General features: G+C 50.2%; 1 protein-coding gene across 1 annotated transcript in view; it reads right to left on the bottom strand.

Annotated features, from left to right (window-relative positions):
* Positions 1-18,842, bottom strand: part of LOC147884106 (pectin acetylesterase 8-like) — a 123,629-nt gene that overhangs the window by 33,430 nt on the left and 71,357 nt on the right. Inside the window, exon 6 of the mRNA XM_087399137.1 lies at positions 4,652-4,776. Coding sequence (XP_087255263.1) covers positions 4,652-4,776 — 125 coding nt within the window. The remainder of the gene's footprint in view (positions 1-4,651; positions 4,777-18,842) is intronic.

The following is an 18,842-nucleotide window of genomic DNA, read 5'->3' on the forward strand; positions in this document are numbered from 1 at the left end:
CAAGTCCTTGCCCTATAAATTTTGGCTTGATGCAGTGATGTGTGCCAACTATGTGCTGAATAGATCACCTACAAGGGCATTGAGGACTGTTACACCTTATGAAGCATGGAAAGGCAGGAAGCCTTCACTTTCACACATGAGAGTTTTTGGGTCTCTTGCATATGTTCATATACCATCTCAGCTGAGACATAAGCTTGATGACAAGGCAATCAAATGCATATTTATTGGTTACAGCCAAGAGAGCAGAGGGTATCGGTTATACCAACCAAATACTGGGAAGATTATTGTCAATAGAGATGAATCTTTGCTGAACATTCGGCTTCTCCTCTTGTGGACTGCAAAGCTAAGTCAGAAGTTAACATGTTTGATGCCTTTGACTGTTGGTTACCTCTGCCTTCCTCAAAGGGGGATTTTGACCAGCAACATGAACCTCTTGCAGGCCCTTCAACAAGCAATGATCAGCCAGTACCCCATGCTGATTTTCAGGTTTCTCTTCCAGCACAAAATGATCCCACTATTCATGATGCAATGATTGAAGAAAGAGCTGTCAATAGACAGCAAAGGCAAGTTCCCAAATGGCTTCTTGATACATTGAGGGACAGCAAACAAGATCAACCTCTTGCTGCCCGGACAAGATCAGGGAATAGACAGATGCATGGTCACTTTCTTGAGTTTGCACTCCTTGCTACAGCTTGCAATGAAGAGCCTTTGTGCCATAAAGATGCTTTTGACAGCAAAGAGTGGATGGATGCAATGAATGCTGAATTACAATCCATTGCTAAAAATGACACATGGGAATTAGTAGATATCCCTCCCAGCAAGCATGCCATTGGTACCCGGTGGGTCTACAAATTAAAAAGGAAATCAGCATAGATCGACACAAAGCCCGTCTTGTTGCAAAAGAGTATGCCCAACAACAAGGCATTGACTTTGAGGAGACTTTTGCTCCCACATCCAGGATTACTACTATTAGATGTGTCATTGCCATTGCAGCGCATCACCATTGGCAAGTGCACTAGCTTGACATCAAGACTGCATTTCTTCATGGGGATCTGCAGGAAGAAGTTTATGTGACACAAGGTCCTCGCTTTGAGATCGTTAATTCTGAAAGCAAGGTATGCCGGTTTAGAAAAGCCCTTTATGATTTGAAGCAAGCACCCAAGGCATGGTATGCCAAAATTCATGCACACTTACTATCCCTTGGTTTTCAAAATAGCCCCACACAACCCACTCTTTATGTCCGTGGGAGTGGATCTGATTTTTTAGTGCTGATTTTATATGTGGATGATATGCTAATCACGGGCCCAGATACTCATCAGCATATTGCAGCTTTCAAGGCTGATTTGCAGCAAGCTTTTGAAATGTCAGACATGGGACAGCTACACTATTATTCAGGCATTCAATTTGCTCATGTTGAGGGGGGTATCATGATGTCACAGTCCAAGTATATTGGACAGCTCCTTGATCGCTTTCAGTTTGAGGATTGCAAGCCAATCTCTACTCCAATGGACCCTGGCTTCAAATTTTCAGCTCATGATGGGAGCCCACCATGTGATATCACTCTTTACCAGCAGGCTGTTGGATGTCTCATTTACTTATGTCACACGAGATCTAACTTACAGTATGCAGTATCCCAGCTCAACAGGTTCATGCACATGCCCGGTTCACAGCATTGGCAGGCAGTGAAGAGAATCTTCAGATATCTCAGAGGCACTCAGGATTTAGCCCTCTTCTATGGTGATCAGAGTTCACTTACCATGCATGCTTACACGGATAGCCAATAGTTGCCACATCTAGCTGTGAGGCTGAGTACAAGGCAGCCTTCACTGCTACAGTAGAGTGTGTCTGGCTTCGACAGTTACTTACAGATCTTGGTATTCGCCAGACATCCTCCACTATTGTCTACACTGACAACTAGAGTGCTTTGGCCATTGCGCGTAATCCAGTGTTTCATGTGCATACCAAGCACATTGAATTTCACTATCATTATGTTTGAAAGCGGTTGTCAACAGGAGACATAGAGTTGTCCTACCTTCCCACAGTGGACAACATAGCAGATATGTTTACAAAGGCACTTCCTCGTCCCAAGTTCGAAGTCTTCCGACAAGCTTTACACTTGGTTCCCTTTGTTACATGATCTGACATACCTTGTACATTCATAGGTGGCTATATCCTTTTGGATGAATATGTGCCACCATGCCATGCTTCCGATGGAGACTCCAAGTCAGATATATGATGTATGTAATCATCACCCAAAGCTAAAGCAATTATACCATATGCTTTTTCTTCTCTTGCTGGATCCCTTGCCGGTCGTGTCGGAGCTGAAGATTCCCCAGCATTTGAGGCCGTAGAAGAAGCGGTAGGAGTAGATTTGACAAGTCCCCATAAGTTCTCCCGCATTAATGCGAATTTTACCTTCATTTGCCATGTATGGAACCCCTTTCCATTGAACTTCTCAAGATTATATAAAGTAGCCATGAGAGGGTCTAACCCAGATATTGGGCAGTGTCTATCTCTCTTACAAGGCAAAAAGAACTAAAATTCTTCCAAAGTATAGCCACTTGATGTAGCAAATAGTAGTCACTAGTTTTCAAACAATGATGCCCTATGGACCCTGGTATGTGCCTTGTAGGCATAGTTATAGGCACTCTAGTGTTTTAGTGCCTTTTATGCCACATAGGACATTTAGTCCTATGTGACACCTAGGACACTTAGTCCTAGGGTCTACCTTCAAGTACCTTGTACTTTCCTTTATCTAATTTAGTTGATGTGACGGTTCATCTCCCTCGGCTCTTGTACTTGCTCCCATGCTCATTGCCCCTACAACTTCTTAGGATAACATGCACATGGACGAAGGAGATTCCATCGCCAAACATCTTGTCAAATTCAAATCTTGCGTTGATCAATTGGGATCGATTGGAATGACAATTGCTGAAGAAGAGGTGTGCATCATATTCCTCAATACACTGCCTGAATCATACGATCACCTCAATGTGATGCTGAGCGCCATGACGGATGAGGAGTGCAGCGGGGCTTGGTATGCATTGTGCCATCTAGGCATGCGAAGAGGGAGGTGGAAAGACTGCCACGTGGGCAGCAACAGATCGTCCTACATGTGTTCAGTTTAGGGCAGTCAATGAGGCCACTCTGGTCAGCAGATATGGATGACAGTAGGCCCAAAGAGTTGTGGGGCTGTGTATATATATCCCATCCAAGTGTCCATTGCAAGAGCTATTAGGCTGGGGAAGGACAGTGCAACAGGGGATATGGAGCAGGGGAACTGCACACTGTGCAGTTCCAGTGGGCAGGAGCCCACACAAGTAGACCATTGGCAGCACAAAGACAGACTGCCAGTCAGCAGTGCTTAGACAGGTCGGAAGACTTGCAGCATAGTCTGGCCAATGGCTGCACAACATATCGCAGTTTTGACCACGACCTGTGGCAGACTGCTGGAAGCACTGGTATACAGCAGCAGATTGCAACAAACAGTCCAGTGCAAGAATAGGCCAGAGAATGGGCCAGATCAGATCAGCCGATTGCCAGACCTGGTCTGCCAGATGCAAATCAATCAGGTAAGCTATGGTCTGGTTGACTGATCTGGTCAGCCAGATCAGTATGGCCTGGAGCCCTCTATAAAGGCTCACTATGGGCACATCCTGCAGTCAATTTGCAGGAGTCTTTGGACAGTCCAGCTCCACACAAAGAGGCAGATCTACATGCTGTAGGAGAGCCAGACAGTTGTGCACAGGAGGATCCAAAAGAAAAACAACAGCAGACTCACCTAGAGCAGCCGCAGAAGTCTAACCGAGACACGCAGTGATCTAGGAGAGTTCCACCACAGTAGGAGCAGCAAACAGATCTGAACTTGGTGCCCTACCCCAGCAATTGTTTGATGTAGGTGATGGTACAGATTTGACAAGGTTTTGCACTTCGATCTGTTATCTATAAATTTGTTTGGTTGTATATCTGGGTTCACTGGGGGGGAAAAAAACTGTCCAAACAACTGGCTGACCAGTCTGCTTGCTAATTGGCCACCGCATAGCAGCTTCCTCAACCTAATCAAGCGGGCCTGTACAGCAACATCCCAACTACCTAGTCGAAGAAAAGGCTGGCCACAAGCTAGAAAAGGGAGAGAAGCCCCTACTACTTATTTTGGTGGTTTGCCATACTTTGCTGAAGATATACATATCATCTTTGCAACAACTTTTCTCTTTATTTCCCCATCACATATTGGTCATAGAAATGTGAAAAGTGCTTATTGGAAGTTTTCAAATTATTTTGACAAGCAGAGGGCAAGATGTGACAAGGTTACCAAGAGCCGTTAGCTTCTAGTGCAAAAGAGTGCACAGGAAGCCACAAGGCTAGATCAATGTCAAAGATGATACATGCGCAGCAGAGACTTGTAAATTAGTGATCCTCCGTTCCAATAAACTCTTTGAAAAAAGAAATTCACACAATTATTACAAGGAAGAGACAGGAGGAAAGAAGCAAGGGAAGCACAAATGTTATGCATATCTACAATTGAAATGAAGTTCACTACATGAAAACCCCTCCAAAAAAAGGGGGCATATGCAAATTTGTTTAGGTTCATTGCTTCATCTCCAACCATTCTTTATGCACAATTTTTAAAATGGCAGGGAAGAAAGCATACACATCAAGAAAAAACCCAGCATCACTTAGACACTTGACAATCGCATTTTTTGGCAACTGACTTCGGAAATTATCACAATGAAGTATCGCAGCTAACCCCCCGGCAGAACATCCTGAAAGAAGGGCCTGTGTGAACAAAGTCAGCAAATCAGCAAACCTATGCGAGCCACACAGACACAAACCTTGTATTTAATTGGACAGGGCCCATGAACTAAGCACATACAAACCCAAAACAAGTAGGACAGGTTCAGACTTTTATGTCACTTAAGTAAGCAACTGTATGAAGTAATCAATCATGTAGCAGCTATGTCTTTCTTCTTCATATGGAGGATAATGTATTGCTAGAATGCTTGTACTGTAATAAAAAATACAATCATTGTATCTATGGGGGTACAAAGTTCACAAAAATCTAAGCCTATGCAATCTCCATAACTCACACAAGAACCACGCACAAGCAATTCACTGTATATAGAATTCTCGGCATCTTACATATCTAATGAGCCTAGCTAGCCAAATCGCAGCCAAAGTTTTGTTCAAACTCATGCATAAATTCAGGAATGACAGATGAAGAAAGGTTGCCTAGCTTACTTTTGATCTCTCATATTCTGGCATACCACAGAGACATATCAATAGGCATTGAAATCAACTCAAGAACATTCTAAAGCATTTGTAGCACCATAGCAATGTGTGCTTTCTACATAGTCTTAATCTTACTAGTTATCTTATATGCTTTCATTGATGGATAAAGAGTACGATGTTGTTTTACAAAGCTCATGCTTTAGTTTTAAAAAATTGTCATTGCAATGTCAACTAGCCAAATATAAAGATTGAAAACTACTAGTACACTTAAGACCAGAAGGAGAAAGAAAGAAAGATGTATTAACATCCACGGAAGGCCTCGCGCACCTATAAGACAGAGCACACCAAACTAGACTGGAAACTCATACAAGCCTTGAAGGGCTGAAGGGGGACGAGCATTTTCTGAGCGAAATCTTCCGAGCGTCCGAGCGAAGGAAAAAAAAAGCTTCCAACTATGCATAAATATGGCAAAAATCGATCAGAAGAAAACATATTTTCACTTAGAAATATGCAAAGTATTATAGCAATGCCTATTTTATACAAAAATATTTAGGTGAATCTGTAGAAATGGTGAGAGCATAATGGGATGGCTTTTGAAGAAACCCACATGTAGAGTAGACTTCTCTATGAAAATTCCCTTATGATCCTTCTTACAACTTTTACTTAATAGGGGGTGACATTGAAAACCCTCTCTCAACCTATCTTCATGAAAGAGTTTCTTCAAAGAAAACTCATTGAAGCAAGCCATCCAGGTAGTTTCGCCAGCGAAACCCCTTTGAAGCAAGTCTCCCAAGGTAGTTTCGCTGGCGAAACTACCTTGGACAGCACTTTTAAAAGTGACATAACTTTCATATCCAATGTCCAAATATAGTCATTCAACCACTCAAATTGATCGGAACACCCCATTTGAGCACATCTATGAAGTTATATTTTGGAAAATCTTCCAGATATAGTATTAAATATTACATGTATTTTATGAGAGTGATATATAAGCCCAAGTTAATACTTATTTATAGTAATTTAAACTTCTTTAGAAACATGTCCATAAATATGCTATAAAAACACTAAAAAGATATTGCCATATGATATAAATGTGTTAATAAGTAATTATATATGCATAGTATTATTACATTGAGAGTGATTATGAGGAATGTTTCTTAAAGGAATCAACACTTTTTTAAGGTAATAACAGGGATACAAAGGGATGTCTCTAAATAAGAAAATTATGTTGTGTAAAAATGAATGAGTGACGAGTCTGTATATTTTCATGATAAAGGGATCTAGTTCTAGTGAAAATAAAAGTGTAAAAACCATGTTTCCTAAAGAAAAACATTTTTAAAAATCTCTTAAAAAACACGCTCGGATAAACCTGCTCATAGGTTTTTGCTCGTAAAATTGACGCATCCGGGCTGAAGCAAAGGGCACGCTAGGGCCCTTGCTGAGTGCTATGCTAAACTAATCTATAGCTATAGATCTCAAACCTCAAAAGCTCCAACAAACAAAACTGGAGCTGAGGGTCCACAGCTGAATCAGAAACCGAAACCCGGCACCATAATATCTCTTCGGTGGGCTGCGAAGATCTCCTGGATCTGCATCTGCCGAGCTATCTCGTGCTGTGGGGGGAGGGCGTGTCTCCTCGACCTTTGTACCCGATGGCCTATGTCAAGAGTGACTCCTCGTCTCGGGCGATCGCCTCTGAGGAGGGCCGAGCTCGATTGTGTGCGCCTTGGTCACTCTCCATGTCATGTGTGGTCTCTGCGTCCCCCGCTCCGCAGTATCATGTCATCTCTCTCCACTGATCCATAGTGCTTGCAGAACCTAATGCAGACCTAGTCCTAAAAATGGATCAGTCGCGTGAGAGTGGACCAAAGCATTATCCCTCCTAAAACAGACAGTGGGATTGCCCTTAGATTTGGTTGTAGACTCGGCAGACGCATAAGAAATTATCTCTGCCTCGATCTCCCCCAATGTGCATAACCTACAGATCCGCTACTCTCTAGGTATACCTGTAGCTCTACCTGCCTTAATCCCTAGCTGATGTGATGAGACCCGCATCTATCCGATGGCAATCCTCAATGCATGTGAGACTCCTCTATCCTCAAGGGACTAGGGTTTGATGATGAGTTCATCCTCCGATACTCTCAAGAAGTGGTCGCGATAGCACTGGACCTTGGTTGGGAGCTCCCGGTCCCTCCCCAAGCCCGTGATGTCTGTAATTAAAGAAGGTCTAGCTGTATGATACAGTTAATCTCATCTCAAGGGATTGAATAATCGAGGGGTGCATCCATGCTATACTGGAAGGTGGAAAGCTATTACGTCAACTATAATACCATGACCACAGTATAAGGCGAGAAGCCAGAGGACTTGACAGCACTTGCATTAGTAGGGCCTAAGGGCTTGGGTCTAGGGTCATGCCTAGGCCTAGGCATTTATGAGAAGGTGCACACGACAATCCAAGAGAGGGCTAAAAAGAAAGGAGTCCCTTGTGGGACATGTGGCACCAAAGCCATAGGCCAAGTGGCAAGTACTGAGCAAGGGGGAGGATTCTGGAAGGAGAGCTCCACATGGAAAGTGTGAGAAGGAGGGAACTGAAGCAAAGAGTTCTTAGTGGAAAAGGAGGAGCTCACAAAGTCCGTGGTTGGGTGGAAAATTCAGAAGAAGCCCTCTATGTTCAAACGTCGTATCATTGGTATCAGAGCCTGTAAGATCATCAAAGTTTGTGAATAAGGGAGCTGACAACCGCGTGACAGTAGCAAGATTGCAGCAGTGACTAAGCTGAGCAGTTTTCACCAAATATTTCATCTTGCTTCTGCAAGCCGTGCCGGTTGCCATCAAAGCTCACACAGAAGCCTTGAGCTTCCCCGTCGTCCATTTGCAGGCGTGGCTCTTTGTGTTTCAAGTGTAACTGTGAGACTGGCAGAGCAGCTAAAGGTGGCCGTCTTCGCGGATGTCTACTCTTGGGTTCAGAGGTTATAACGAAGCACTAATGCCTGGGAGCACAACGGAAGCACAGAGGTCGTATCAGATCCTTGTGACCTTGCAATTATGGGCTCAGAGAGAAGCTGACTGTCGTCCCATAAATCGGAGATTCGATGTCCTTACAAAGACACAGTCAATGGAGTTATATGTGCAGCAGGAGCATGGTGATTCATGAAGCGTGGAGATGGCACTGAAAACGAGCAGGGAGACAACGCAATAATGCAATCTTCGACTGCAGAGTCTAGACAGTGAGCCACAGTCATTCCATAGCTGCAGATTTCCATCGTCACGAACCTACACAGAGAAGTCGTTGTAGACAAAGAAACCGCCATGGTTTTTAGACTTTTAAGAAAATCCACATCATCATAAGGCCATTGGACCTTAGAAAAAAGCCACCTCATCATTTCCTTTTTCCCTCTCTTTAAAAAGGTTATTTCCACCCTCGCTCTCTCAAAGTTCATTACTCATAACTTCCAAAAACTCCTTAGCCTCGCCAAATTGAAAGAAGAAGATCGAAGCGAGGAGTTCGAGATGGAGGGAAGCGCAAAAGCGGAATCGACGAAAGTGAAGATCGCTTGCGAACTAAGAGACGCGTCGACTTCAAAAGCGAATTCAAAGCCTCGAACAAATACCACGGAAGTGGGCATCGCATGTTTCTCTTTGTTATAAAGCTTTTTGCTTTATATCTTCTGAAATAAATTTGCATTTGAAATGACAACTCCAGAAAGGGACGATATGGTTAGAGAGGCCGAGGAAAGGGCTAGGAAAGGAAAAGCTGTAGCTAGAGAGGAAATACACGAGAAGGTACAAAATGAAACTCAAGAGGATAACGTGGAAATGGAGGACATAGACTATGGTGATTATGGAATTCCGTATACGAAATTCACTAAACTTGAAACTCGAGGATGGTAGATTATCAAAAAATCTGCCGTTGAGCTGCTGCTCCTCCCCGCTCCCTTGCTGCACCCTCTCCCTCAGCCCGTCCCTCCCTCTCTCCCTTGCCCTCAGCCCCTCCCTCTCCCTCAGCCGCTCCCTCCCTTCCCCTCCTCCCCTTCAGCCCGCCCCCTTCCTGCTCGCTTCCTCTCCTCCCCCTCTCAGCCTGCTCCCCCGCCCCCTCCCCCTGCCTGCTCCCTCGCCCCATCCCTGCCCCTCCGCCCCCTCCCTGCCTGCTCCCCCGCCCCCTCTCTGCCTCTCCGCCCCCTCCCTGCCTCTCAGCCCGCCCCCTGCTCCCCCGCCCTCTCCCTGCCTCTCCGCCCCCTCCCTGCCTGCTGCTCCCCCGCCCCCTCTCTGCCTCTCAGCCTGCCCCTACTCCCCCGCCCCCTCCCTGCCTCTCCGCCCCTCCCTGCCTGCTCCCCCGCCCCCTCCCTGCCTCTCCGCCCCCTCTCTGCCTCTCAGCCCACCTCCTCCTCTCCCTCTCCTCCCCCTTCCCTTCACTCCCCGCTCCCTCTCCTCCCCCTCTCAGCCTGCGCCCCCTCCCTGCCCCTCCCTCTCCTTCCACTCCCTCTCCTTCCTCTCCCTCTCCCTCTCCTTCCTCTCCTCTCCGTCGCTCAGCCCCCCCCTCCCCGTCTCCGTCGCTCAGCCCCCCCCTCCCCGTCACGCAGCCCCCCCCTCCCCGTCACGCAGCCCCCCCTCCCTCCCCGTCGCTCTCAGCCCCCTCCCCCTCTCCGTCGCTCTCAGCCCCCTCCCCCTCTCCATCGCTCAGCCCCCCCCTCCCCGCCGTGCAGCCCCCCCCCTCACCGCCGCTCAGCCCCCCCCTCCCCGCCGCTCAGCCCTTCCCTCCCACGCAGCCCTCCCCCTCCCCGCCGCTCAGCCCCCCCCCCCCCCCACGTAGCCCTCCCCCTCCCCGCCGCTCAGCCCTCCCCCTCCCAGCCGCTCAGCCCCTCCCCTCTCGTAGCTCCACTCCCCTCCCGTAGCTCTACTCTGCCCCTCCCCTCCCGTAGCTCCACTCTACTCCCCCCCCTCCCGCAGCCTTTGCGCCACCTCTCCCTCCCGTAGCCACCTCTCCCTCCCGTAGCACAGCCCCACCCCCTCCTGTAACCTCTGGGCCTGCTGCCCCGTGGTCTGAGGGCCCTTGTCTGCTGCAAGCCTTGGCTTGCCACTGGCCTTGCGCGGGCCTGCGCACCCCTACAGCAATGCTGAACAAGATCTGCCTCCCTTGGAAATCGTGCACTTGAACAAGTCCTACAATGGCCCACAAACCCAAATAGTCTCCGAAGCCAATTGTGGGAGAGATCACAAAGCGTATCTCCAGGAGTGGATTAGCAATTGACAGCCAACCAGCCCTGAAAACATCGGGTGCAATGGACACCAATGCAGTTCTTTCTCCCGCAGCCATCATTTCTACTCCAACCACTGCCTCCCCCACCACTGTACCACTCAGCCTGCCCCCCACAGGTGAGGGTCACAGTCCCTCACCCCCCACACAGCTCCCTTCTGTCTCCACCACTCTTATGTCCCCCCTTCCCCTCACCCAGCAGCCTTTCTCCACTCCTCTGCCATATACAGCCAGCCTATCGCCCACGCCCCCATAGCCATACGCCATGTCCCAGTTCGCACCCTCCCGGATCCCACCTGAGACGATAGATTACATCTTTACGAAGCTACATCGACTACGGGATCATACCGTAGCACAAGATCAGCTTATTCAGAGCATACGCCAGGAGATCACTCACCTCCGTCAGGAGGTTGTCTCTCTCACTGCTACAGTCACAGCGGTCCCGCGCACTACACCAGAGGTGGAGGAGCGGATCGCTACCATCCAGACTGCTATTGCGGAGACTACCAGATGGGTGGACGTTGCGAGACGGGCACCCAAAGCAGCAGTCTCAGCCACCATCGCCGAGCACGAACAGAGGGCCAGTAAGGCTCTCAACATCCGAGTACGAGGTATCCCCCGCGCAGATTCACTCACCCCCTTAGCGGACGCGACTGCTTTTATGACCTCTACCCTCGGCCTCGTCGAGCATGGGATCGAGCATGCATGGCGCACAAGACGGGACCCCACGTGCCCACAGCCACTCATCATCCGATTCAGGGATGTTCAAGCTCGACTTGCAGCACTCAGGCAGCGTGCTACACTACGGGACCACCCTACTATCTTCATGGATGAGGATCTCACACCTATGCAGGTGGAAGAGCGGCGCACCCTGCTTCAGCAACGAGATGTAGCCCGTCAGGAGGGGAAGTGGGCTATCATCCGAGATGGCCGCCTATTAGTTGGCCCCCGCCGCCGAGCCCCACCAGGTACTCCAGACACGGTAGCAGACTCCCCCCCCAAATAGGGAGACATGGTCTATGAGATTCAGACTCAGCACACAGTACCCTTGGCATGCACCATATGGAACTGTACTGGTACCCTATGGTCTGACCCTGGGAACTTCTCAGAGTCATACACTGGACGCGACATCGTTTTCTATGTAGAGACACATGAGAGCCCCGAGCGCCCTCTTCCCTCGGTCAGTGGCTATACTTGGGAGTCAGTATTCCGTGAGGAGACCAAATATACTGGGGGGGTCCGCCGAGGGTCAGGCGGAGTTGCAGAGTACTCCTTCGTTCAGCGCTCACGAGCTTGACATCCGTGGTTAGACGGGATGTCCATGCCCGTTACCTATGGCTCCGATTCCGACGCCCCTCCACACGCGACCTCTTTATTGCAGTCTGCTACTTTCCTCCTGAGACGTCACATTTCGCACGGATGCTTCGTGAGGATACGGGGGTATCCCCCTATCTAGATCTCTACTCAGACATTGTGGAGTTCTCCAGACGCGGAGAGGTCCTCCTAGTTGGGGATTTCAACGCAAGGACAGGTGCACGTCAGACATCACTCCTGGACTTCCACTCAGATCCGGTCCTATTACCTGAGATGGACACAGAGGACTCGAGCTTCCCCCGCTCCTCGGCTGACAGTCGCGCTCCCGTTACTAGGTATGGGCAGGCTCTTTTGGACCTTGGACGTATACATGATCTGGTCATCTACAATGGACTAGACCGATGGCCTGCCTCCTCTGGTTTCACATGTTTCCCACATGGCGGAGAAGCCAGTGTCGTCGACTACATTCTGGGATCTCCTGCTTTAGCCCCACAGATCACTGACTTCCGCACTGCACCCTTACCTCCAGGAGCCGATCACACTTACCTGTTCTTTCATATACTTGCGTCCCGAGCCCCTCCCAGCCACACCCCACACTACACTACCTATCATGATATACACTTCGATCATAACCTTTCACCTGATTACTCAGCCCACCTAGCCTCCCTCCTCAGACACATAGATACCATACCCTCTCTAGATCACCGAGCCACCCTTATCACCCACTCCCTTCACAATGCAGCCCGCCACATCTTTCCTTCCACTACTCGGTCCACCCGCCCTCCACCCGCTGGCTCCGCCCCTTGCAACAGCTGGTATGATGACGAGTGCAAAGCATTACGCCGCACACTCCGACTCACGACCCAGCGAAACGCTAGGGCCAACCCACGTCTCACCAGGGATTATCGTCGACTAGTCCATCGCAAGAAGCTAGCCTTCCTACGCCAGAATGAGGATACGCTACTGAACATTCTGTTTAGTAGCAACTCCAAGGATTTCTGGAGGAAATTCCTAGAACGCCGATCCCCCTCCCCCCTCACGGACACTTCCCTCTGGCACACCTACGCACACACACTATATGATATCCCTGATCAGCCTCCTCCCAACCTCTCAGCCACCCCCCGCCCCAATTCTTGTATCCTCTTCACAACCCAGGGAGTCACCCACGCACCGCATAAGCTTCATAACGGTCGAGCTAAGGATCATGAGGGCCTATGCACAGAGTTTGTTGCCTATGGCATCAAAACTCTAGCCCCCATCCTGGCAACACTGTTCAATGAAGCTGTCTGCCACGGGTTCCCCAGGGCCTGGACCCTGAACACTATCACTGCATCAGTGTTAGATGGCGAGGTTAGTGCTCGCGCAGAGGTACAGGGGCTCAGGGCATCCGGACAGGCCGGCTTCAGGGCGGATCACTCGACTTACGATCACATTTTTACACTTAGAGGGATCATTGAGGAGGCCAGACACAGGAGACAGAGAGTATATTGTTGCTTTGTGGATTTCCGCAAGGCATTCGACACCGTTCCCCGCGCCCGACTAATCAGACGTCTGCAGGAGTCGGTGATTATCTGGGCAGTAGTAGCTCTCTATGAGCGGGTGACGGGGCAAGTCAGGATTGGCACCAGCTGGACCCCAGAGATCACGAGCACTATCGGAGTCAAACAAGGATGTCCCTTGTCACCGACTCTATTTGGCCTCTACATCGACAAGCTCGAGACCACCATCAGGACACTCGGAGGTGCAGGCTGCTCTCTTGCGGAGGCTGTCAACCAGATTCTCCTATACGCAGACGATGTAGTACTACTATCCTCTTCTGCTACTGGTCTTCAGCGACACCTGGATGGACTTCAGGTCTTCTGTGATACACATGACTTGAAGGTCAACCTTGGGAAAACCAAGGTGATGATCTTCAACACTTCCAAACCCGCTATGCACCGAGAACAGTTCCTCTTCGCCGGCGATCCTGTTGAGATAGTTGACTCTTACACATACTTGGGCATTGTCTTCTCAGGCCCGATCTTCACGATGCGCCCGGCCATGCAGGCCAGGATCAGCCGGGGATACGCCACTCTTGCCAGGCTGGAGCGACAGTGCTACCACTCCCACTTCCAGGACCCGCGGACCAAGTCTCTCCTTTTTTATTCTTTGGTCCGCCCAGCAGGCATGTACGGTAGCCCTTGGTGGGGAGTCGACCTTTCAGACACAAAGTGGGCTCGAGTTGAGCGCCTACAAATACTGATGTTTGCTCGGATGATCCGTAGCAAACCATCGGTACCGCACCAGATCATTCTAGCAGAGTTCGGCGCCTCACCCCTACAGCTTGATGTGGCTTTTCAGACTATCACCTATCTCCACAGAGTCAGGGATTTCAGCTCCTCCGCTGACGGTCGCCTCCGCCTACCTTGGTTAGCCCTATCCTCCTTTATGGCCTTATCCGCTGATGGGGACCAACGATGCTGGTATAGTCGTCTTTCCAGTTGGTTCACCCGACTGGGCCTCGACTTAGACCGGTTGCCTCCTTTTCTCGACAGCCTCGACGCTCCACCATCTCCCCTCTCCCCCACTGACCAGGAGGTCAACCGGCTCATTCGAGCGGATCTGCTCCAGCTCCACACCTGGCGGACATGGTTTCTTCACTCCGAGCTTCCTGTGAAGCTCGACTTCTACCGCCGACACTGCCTCCAGATCTCACAGGAGGGCTTCATCACACCTCCGGGTTACACACAGCTTCATCTACCACATGCGCTCCGGATCTCCCTCGGTCAGTTTAGGGTCTCGTCACACCGATTACGGATCGAGAGCGGACGCGCAGAGGGTATCCCACGAGAGGACCGCCTTTGCCCACTTTGCGACTTGCAGGAGATCGAGTCGTAGGAGCACTTTGCTTTCAGATGTCCTATCTATTATGCCATTCGAGGCCGATACCACTGCCTCTTCCGCAACGGATTCGGCTCCCTCCCACACATGCTGCAGTTCCCGGATCAGCGATGCCTAGCCGCTTTCTTACATGAGATGACTCGCCACCGAGATACCTCTCTCCGAGCATGGCGACACGAGCAGCACACACAGCGTGAGGACACCCAGCGGCCTATCACTGACTTCTTTCAGTCACAGGATACCTCTTCTCAGTCTAGCCGACGACGCAGACGTGAGCGAGAGCCAGAGCCACGACAGCTGCGTCAGCGGACAGACTCACACATCCAGGTCCATGACATCTCGTCTCTGCTCTCTGCCCGCCCCACCGGGGTTACCGTTGCCCTCATCCACAGGGCCACCCGCCGCCCCCGATGACCAAGCTCGACTAGGCCGCGTGACGTCAGAGGCCAATCATCTATCGCAGGGTTTTTTCCGACCTCCCATTTGACGGCCCCTCTATGATTGGTCTCTGACGATCACCACCTGCACTATCTCCCCCCTCTGCCCCATTTTTTGTGCCCCCCCCTTCTTCTTTGTATCATCTGGAGGTAGACACATTTTTTTTGTATCAGGACTAGACACACAGTCCTTCATAACCTCTTTTTTGTAGAAACGGTTGGTTGGCCCGTTTTGAGACTACCACCGTTATCCTCATTGTATCAGTTCTCTTTAGTCTCATAGACCTTCACGGTCTCCCGAAGACTTTAATAAACTTTCTTTCTTTCTTTCTTTCTCCCTCTCAGCCCTCCCCCTCCCAGCCCGCCCCATTCCAGCATCTCCTTCCTCTCCCTTTCCTATTCCTAGCCTGCCCCCTCCCTCCCTCTCAGCCTGCCCCTCTCCCCTTTAGCCTCTCAGCCTCTCCCCTTTACCCCTCCCCTTCTCGCCCCTTCCCCCTGCTCCCTCCTCGCCTCCTTCCCCTTTTTTCTACCCCCCTTTCTCCCGCGGCTTTTTTTGGAGCGGAAGGAGCCTTTAATTTGTTAGAGTCGGCCTCCTCCCCTCGATTGGCGATGGATACTCCGTCAGCGAATCCTACTCCACCTCCACCGGCCGCGAAAACTATTACCTTTTCTAAAGACGAGTTGCAGCAGCTCAAGAAGGATGTAGAGATTGAATGCTCTACCACGTTGCTAGCACGCATCTTCGGGTCCCACCCCTCCAGATCCCAAGCCAAAGACTGGATGCTTGCAGCTCTCCCCCCAGACCTCACTCCACGATTGTTAGATGTTCGTCTTCTGGGATGAGGTTTTTTCCAAGTTGTTTTTGACACTCCAGAGGCTGCGAGCACTGTGCTCAAGGCTGAGTTTTTACACCTGGGACACAGGAAGATCTTCTTTGAAGCCTTTCATATTGGTTTCGACCCATCGCTCTTCATCAGATTCCCCGGGCTTCCCCAGGTTTACCATCGACTTCTTTCTGTTATTGGGGAGCATTTTGGCGCAGTTGCTGAGATCCCACCCCTCCCTGGGTTGCCATTGACTGCAGCAGAGGCAACCAAGGCTGATGGGGTACCTAGAGTTAGGGTCCTTTGCAAGGATCCTAACCTCAAGATGGATCATGTTATGATCCAGCGCCCGGATGGTTCCTTTTTTCGCCAGAGAGTAGAGATTTCAGGCAGACAGGACCAGTGCAGGATTTGCAGGACCTCTGGACACTTTGCCAGGGATTGCCCCAGGAAGAAGAAAAGGCCCAAGAAGCCCTCTGGTACAGTTACCGCCCCATGGCCTCGACAGGGGGGACAAGGGGGTGGTATAGGTCCAGTACTTGCTCCTCAGCCTCGACAGAGGGGTGGTATAGGTCCAGCACCTGCTCCTCGACCTTCGCATGGCGGTCCTCCTCAAATTGGTGGTGGTACAGGTCCAGCACCTGCTCCTCGGCCTCGACAGGGGGGTGGTACAGGTCCATCACCTGCTCCTCGACCCCCACCTACCTCAGGGACACGCGACACTCTCCAGTGGGTTCCGGCACGTGTGCAGATCCCTCCTTCAGTTCACGAGGGTACTTTAGTGGACTCTGCTTCACCTCGAGCTATCCCTTCAGTCTCACCTTGCACAATCCGAGATGCTGAAGCTTCGACCTCCTCCCTGGTTGCAGCTTCTTCCCTAGATCCAGCGGTGCCAGATGCTCTTCTTGAGGCAGGAGAGGTCTCCGCGGCTGGGCAGACACAGGATAGAGAGCATTCCTCACTTCCTCCCTTGGATAGGGGGAAGGGGATAGCTTACACTATTGATCCTCTTCCCTCACAAGGGATCCTTCGCACTCCGGTGTCTGGCTTGCTCCACAGGAACTCGTTTTCAGCCTTGGCAGAGGGTTTAGATTTCCCAAAGGAGGAGTTTGTGCCCGCTACTTTTGGGGAGCCAGTGATTGGGTTTCCTGTTGACAGGGCTTCTTCTTCAGGTGCCAGGGTTCTTTCCCCTGTTGATTTTCCACCGCTTGGTTCCATCCCTCCCTCATCGAGCAGGAGGTCTTCCCCTGTTGAGGGGTTTGTTTCCGCCACTAGCTCGAGTAAGGTGTTCCACTCTACATCCTCCCGTCGATGAGGATTATTAGTTGGAACATATAGGGCCTAGGTGGCGTCCCACATCGCCGCCGTAGACAGCTGATCCAGGATCAGCTTCATCCAGGTGTTACTGGGGATTCCATTGATATATTATTTATTCAAGAGCACAAGCTGGATTCTAGAGATTGTGCCAAGTCAGGCAAGTTGCTTTCTGGCCATACTTTTTGGTCACCTGCCTTGGGCACCAGGGGGGGCACTTCTATTTCAGTTTCGCAGTCGGCTCTCCCCTTAGTTGTTGGGCACGGAGTCATTATTTCCTCTAGAGCTCAGTGGATTATTCTTTTGATTGGAGGGCGTAAGGTTGGTTTCCTTAACCTATATGCCTCCAACATTAGAGGGGAACGTGTCCTTATGTGGAAGACTTTGCTCTCCTGGGCCCCCATTGTGGATTCATGGGTGATTGGAGGTGACTTTAACATGGTCGAGTTACCGTCAGACAAAAAAGGGGGTAGAGAAGGCGTACTTCACTCTTTGGAGAGAGCAGCTTGGGATGCCTTCCTTTTTCACTTCTGTGGCAGAGATACTTGGTGTGATGATGCCTTTCTTATTCAGCCACAGTCCCTCCTGTTCTCTTGGTCGAACAAGAGGCAGCAGATGCCTATTCATGCACGCATTGACAGATTCTATGTAGATGACTGGGCACTAGACAGAGGTGGATCGGTATGCATTGCTGCTGGGGTTTCCACTTCAGACCACTTTCCTGTTGTGCTGGCTATCTCAGAGCCTCACTTGAGAGGCCGGTCTGCCAGCATCAGGATTCCAGATGCCTTTTACGCAGAGGAGGACCTTACAGAGGCAGCCCTGCAGATATGGGTTGCTCATGTCCAGGGTGGGCAGCCACATCCATCACATGTAGCCGCTGCCCTTTCTGGTATTAGCGACTTCTACCGCTCAATTGCTTGTACCAGGAGACAAGATATTCTCAGACGTGAGATTGGGGTTCGCCAGCAGTTGGCAGCTTTGCAGAGGGAAGAGCAGAAACGGCCTTCAGATGCTTGGATTCAGGAGCGCCTTGCTGCAGCAAGGGCTCATCTGCAGTTATTGCTGCAGTTATTGCTTGATCAGAGAGCAGAGTATGCCTTTCATGCACGGGAGTCCTTCTGGATTCAGATGGGTGGTCAATAAACACTTTTTCTCTACTCTTGGCCCTAGACATAGTAGAGAGAGTGTATCCCAGCTTATTGACTCACATGGGGTTTTACAGACAGAGCCTGATGATGTCTTACGCATAGCTTCAGATTTCTATGCCACCCTTCTTACTGCTGATCCTGAGACACATGATAGAGAGGATGCTAGACAGGCTATTTGGCAGAGCATCCCTGTGTTGGTGAATCCGGGTATGCATGTTCTACTCGACGCACCTTTCACCAACACAGAGTTCAGGACTGCACTTTCAGCCCTTCACAAGGGCAAGTGCCCAGGTTCAGATGGCCTCACCCCGTCTTTTTTCATTGCTTTTTGGGATATGGTTGGAGACTATATTACTTCAGCCCTGCAGGCCATTTGGGACTCTGGCGAGATGCCTGGGTCGCTTACAGAGGGTCTCATCCACCTTATCCCAAAAGGAGG

The sequence above is a fragment of the Dipteris shenzhenensis genome, chromosome 27 (genome assembly GCF_047967505.1).
Source record: "Dipteris shenzhenensis isolate YYH24624 ecotype China chromosome 27, Dip_SZ_1.0, whole genome shotgun sequence".
Lineage (NCBI taxonomy): Eukaryota > Viridiplantae > Streptophyta > Polypodiopsida > Gleicheniales > Dipteridaceae > Dipteris > Dipteris shenzhenensis.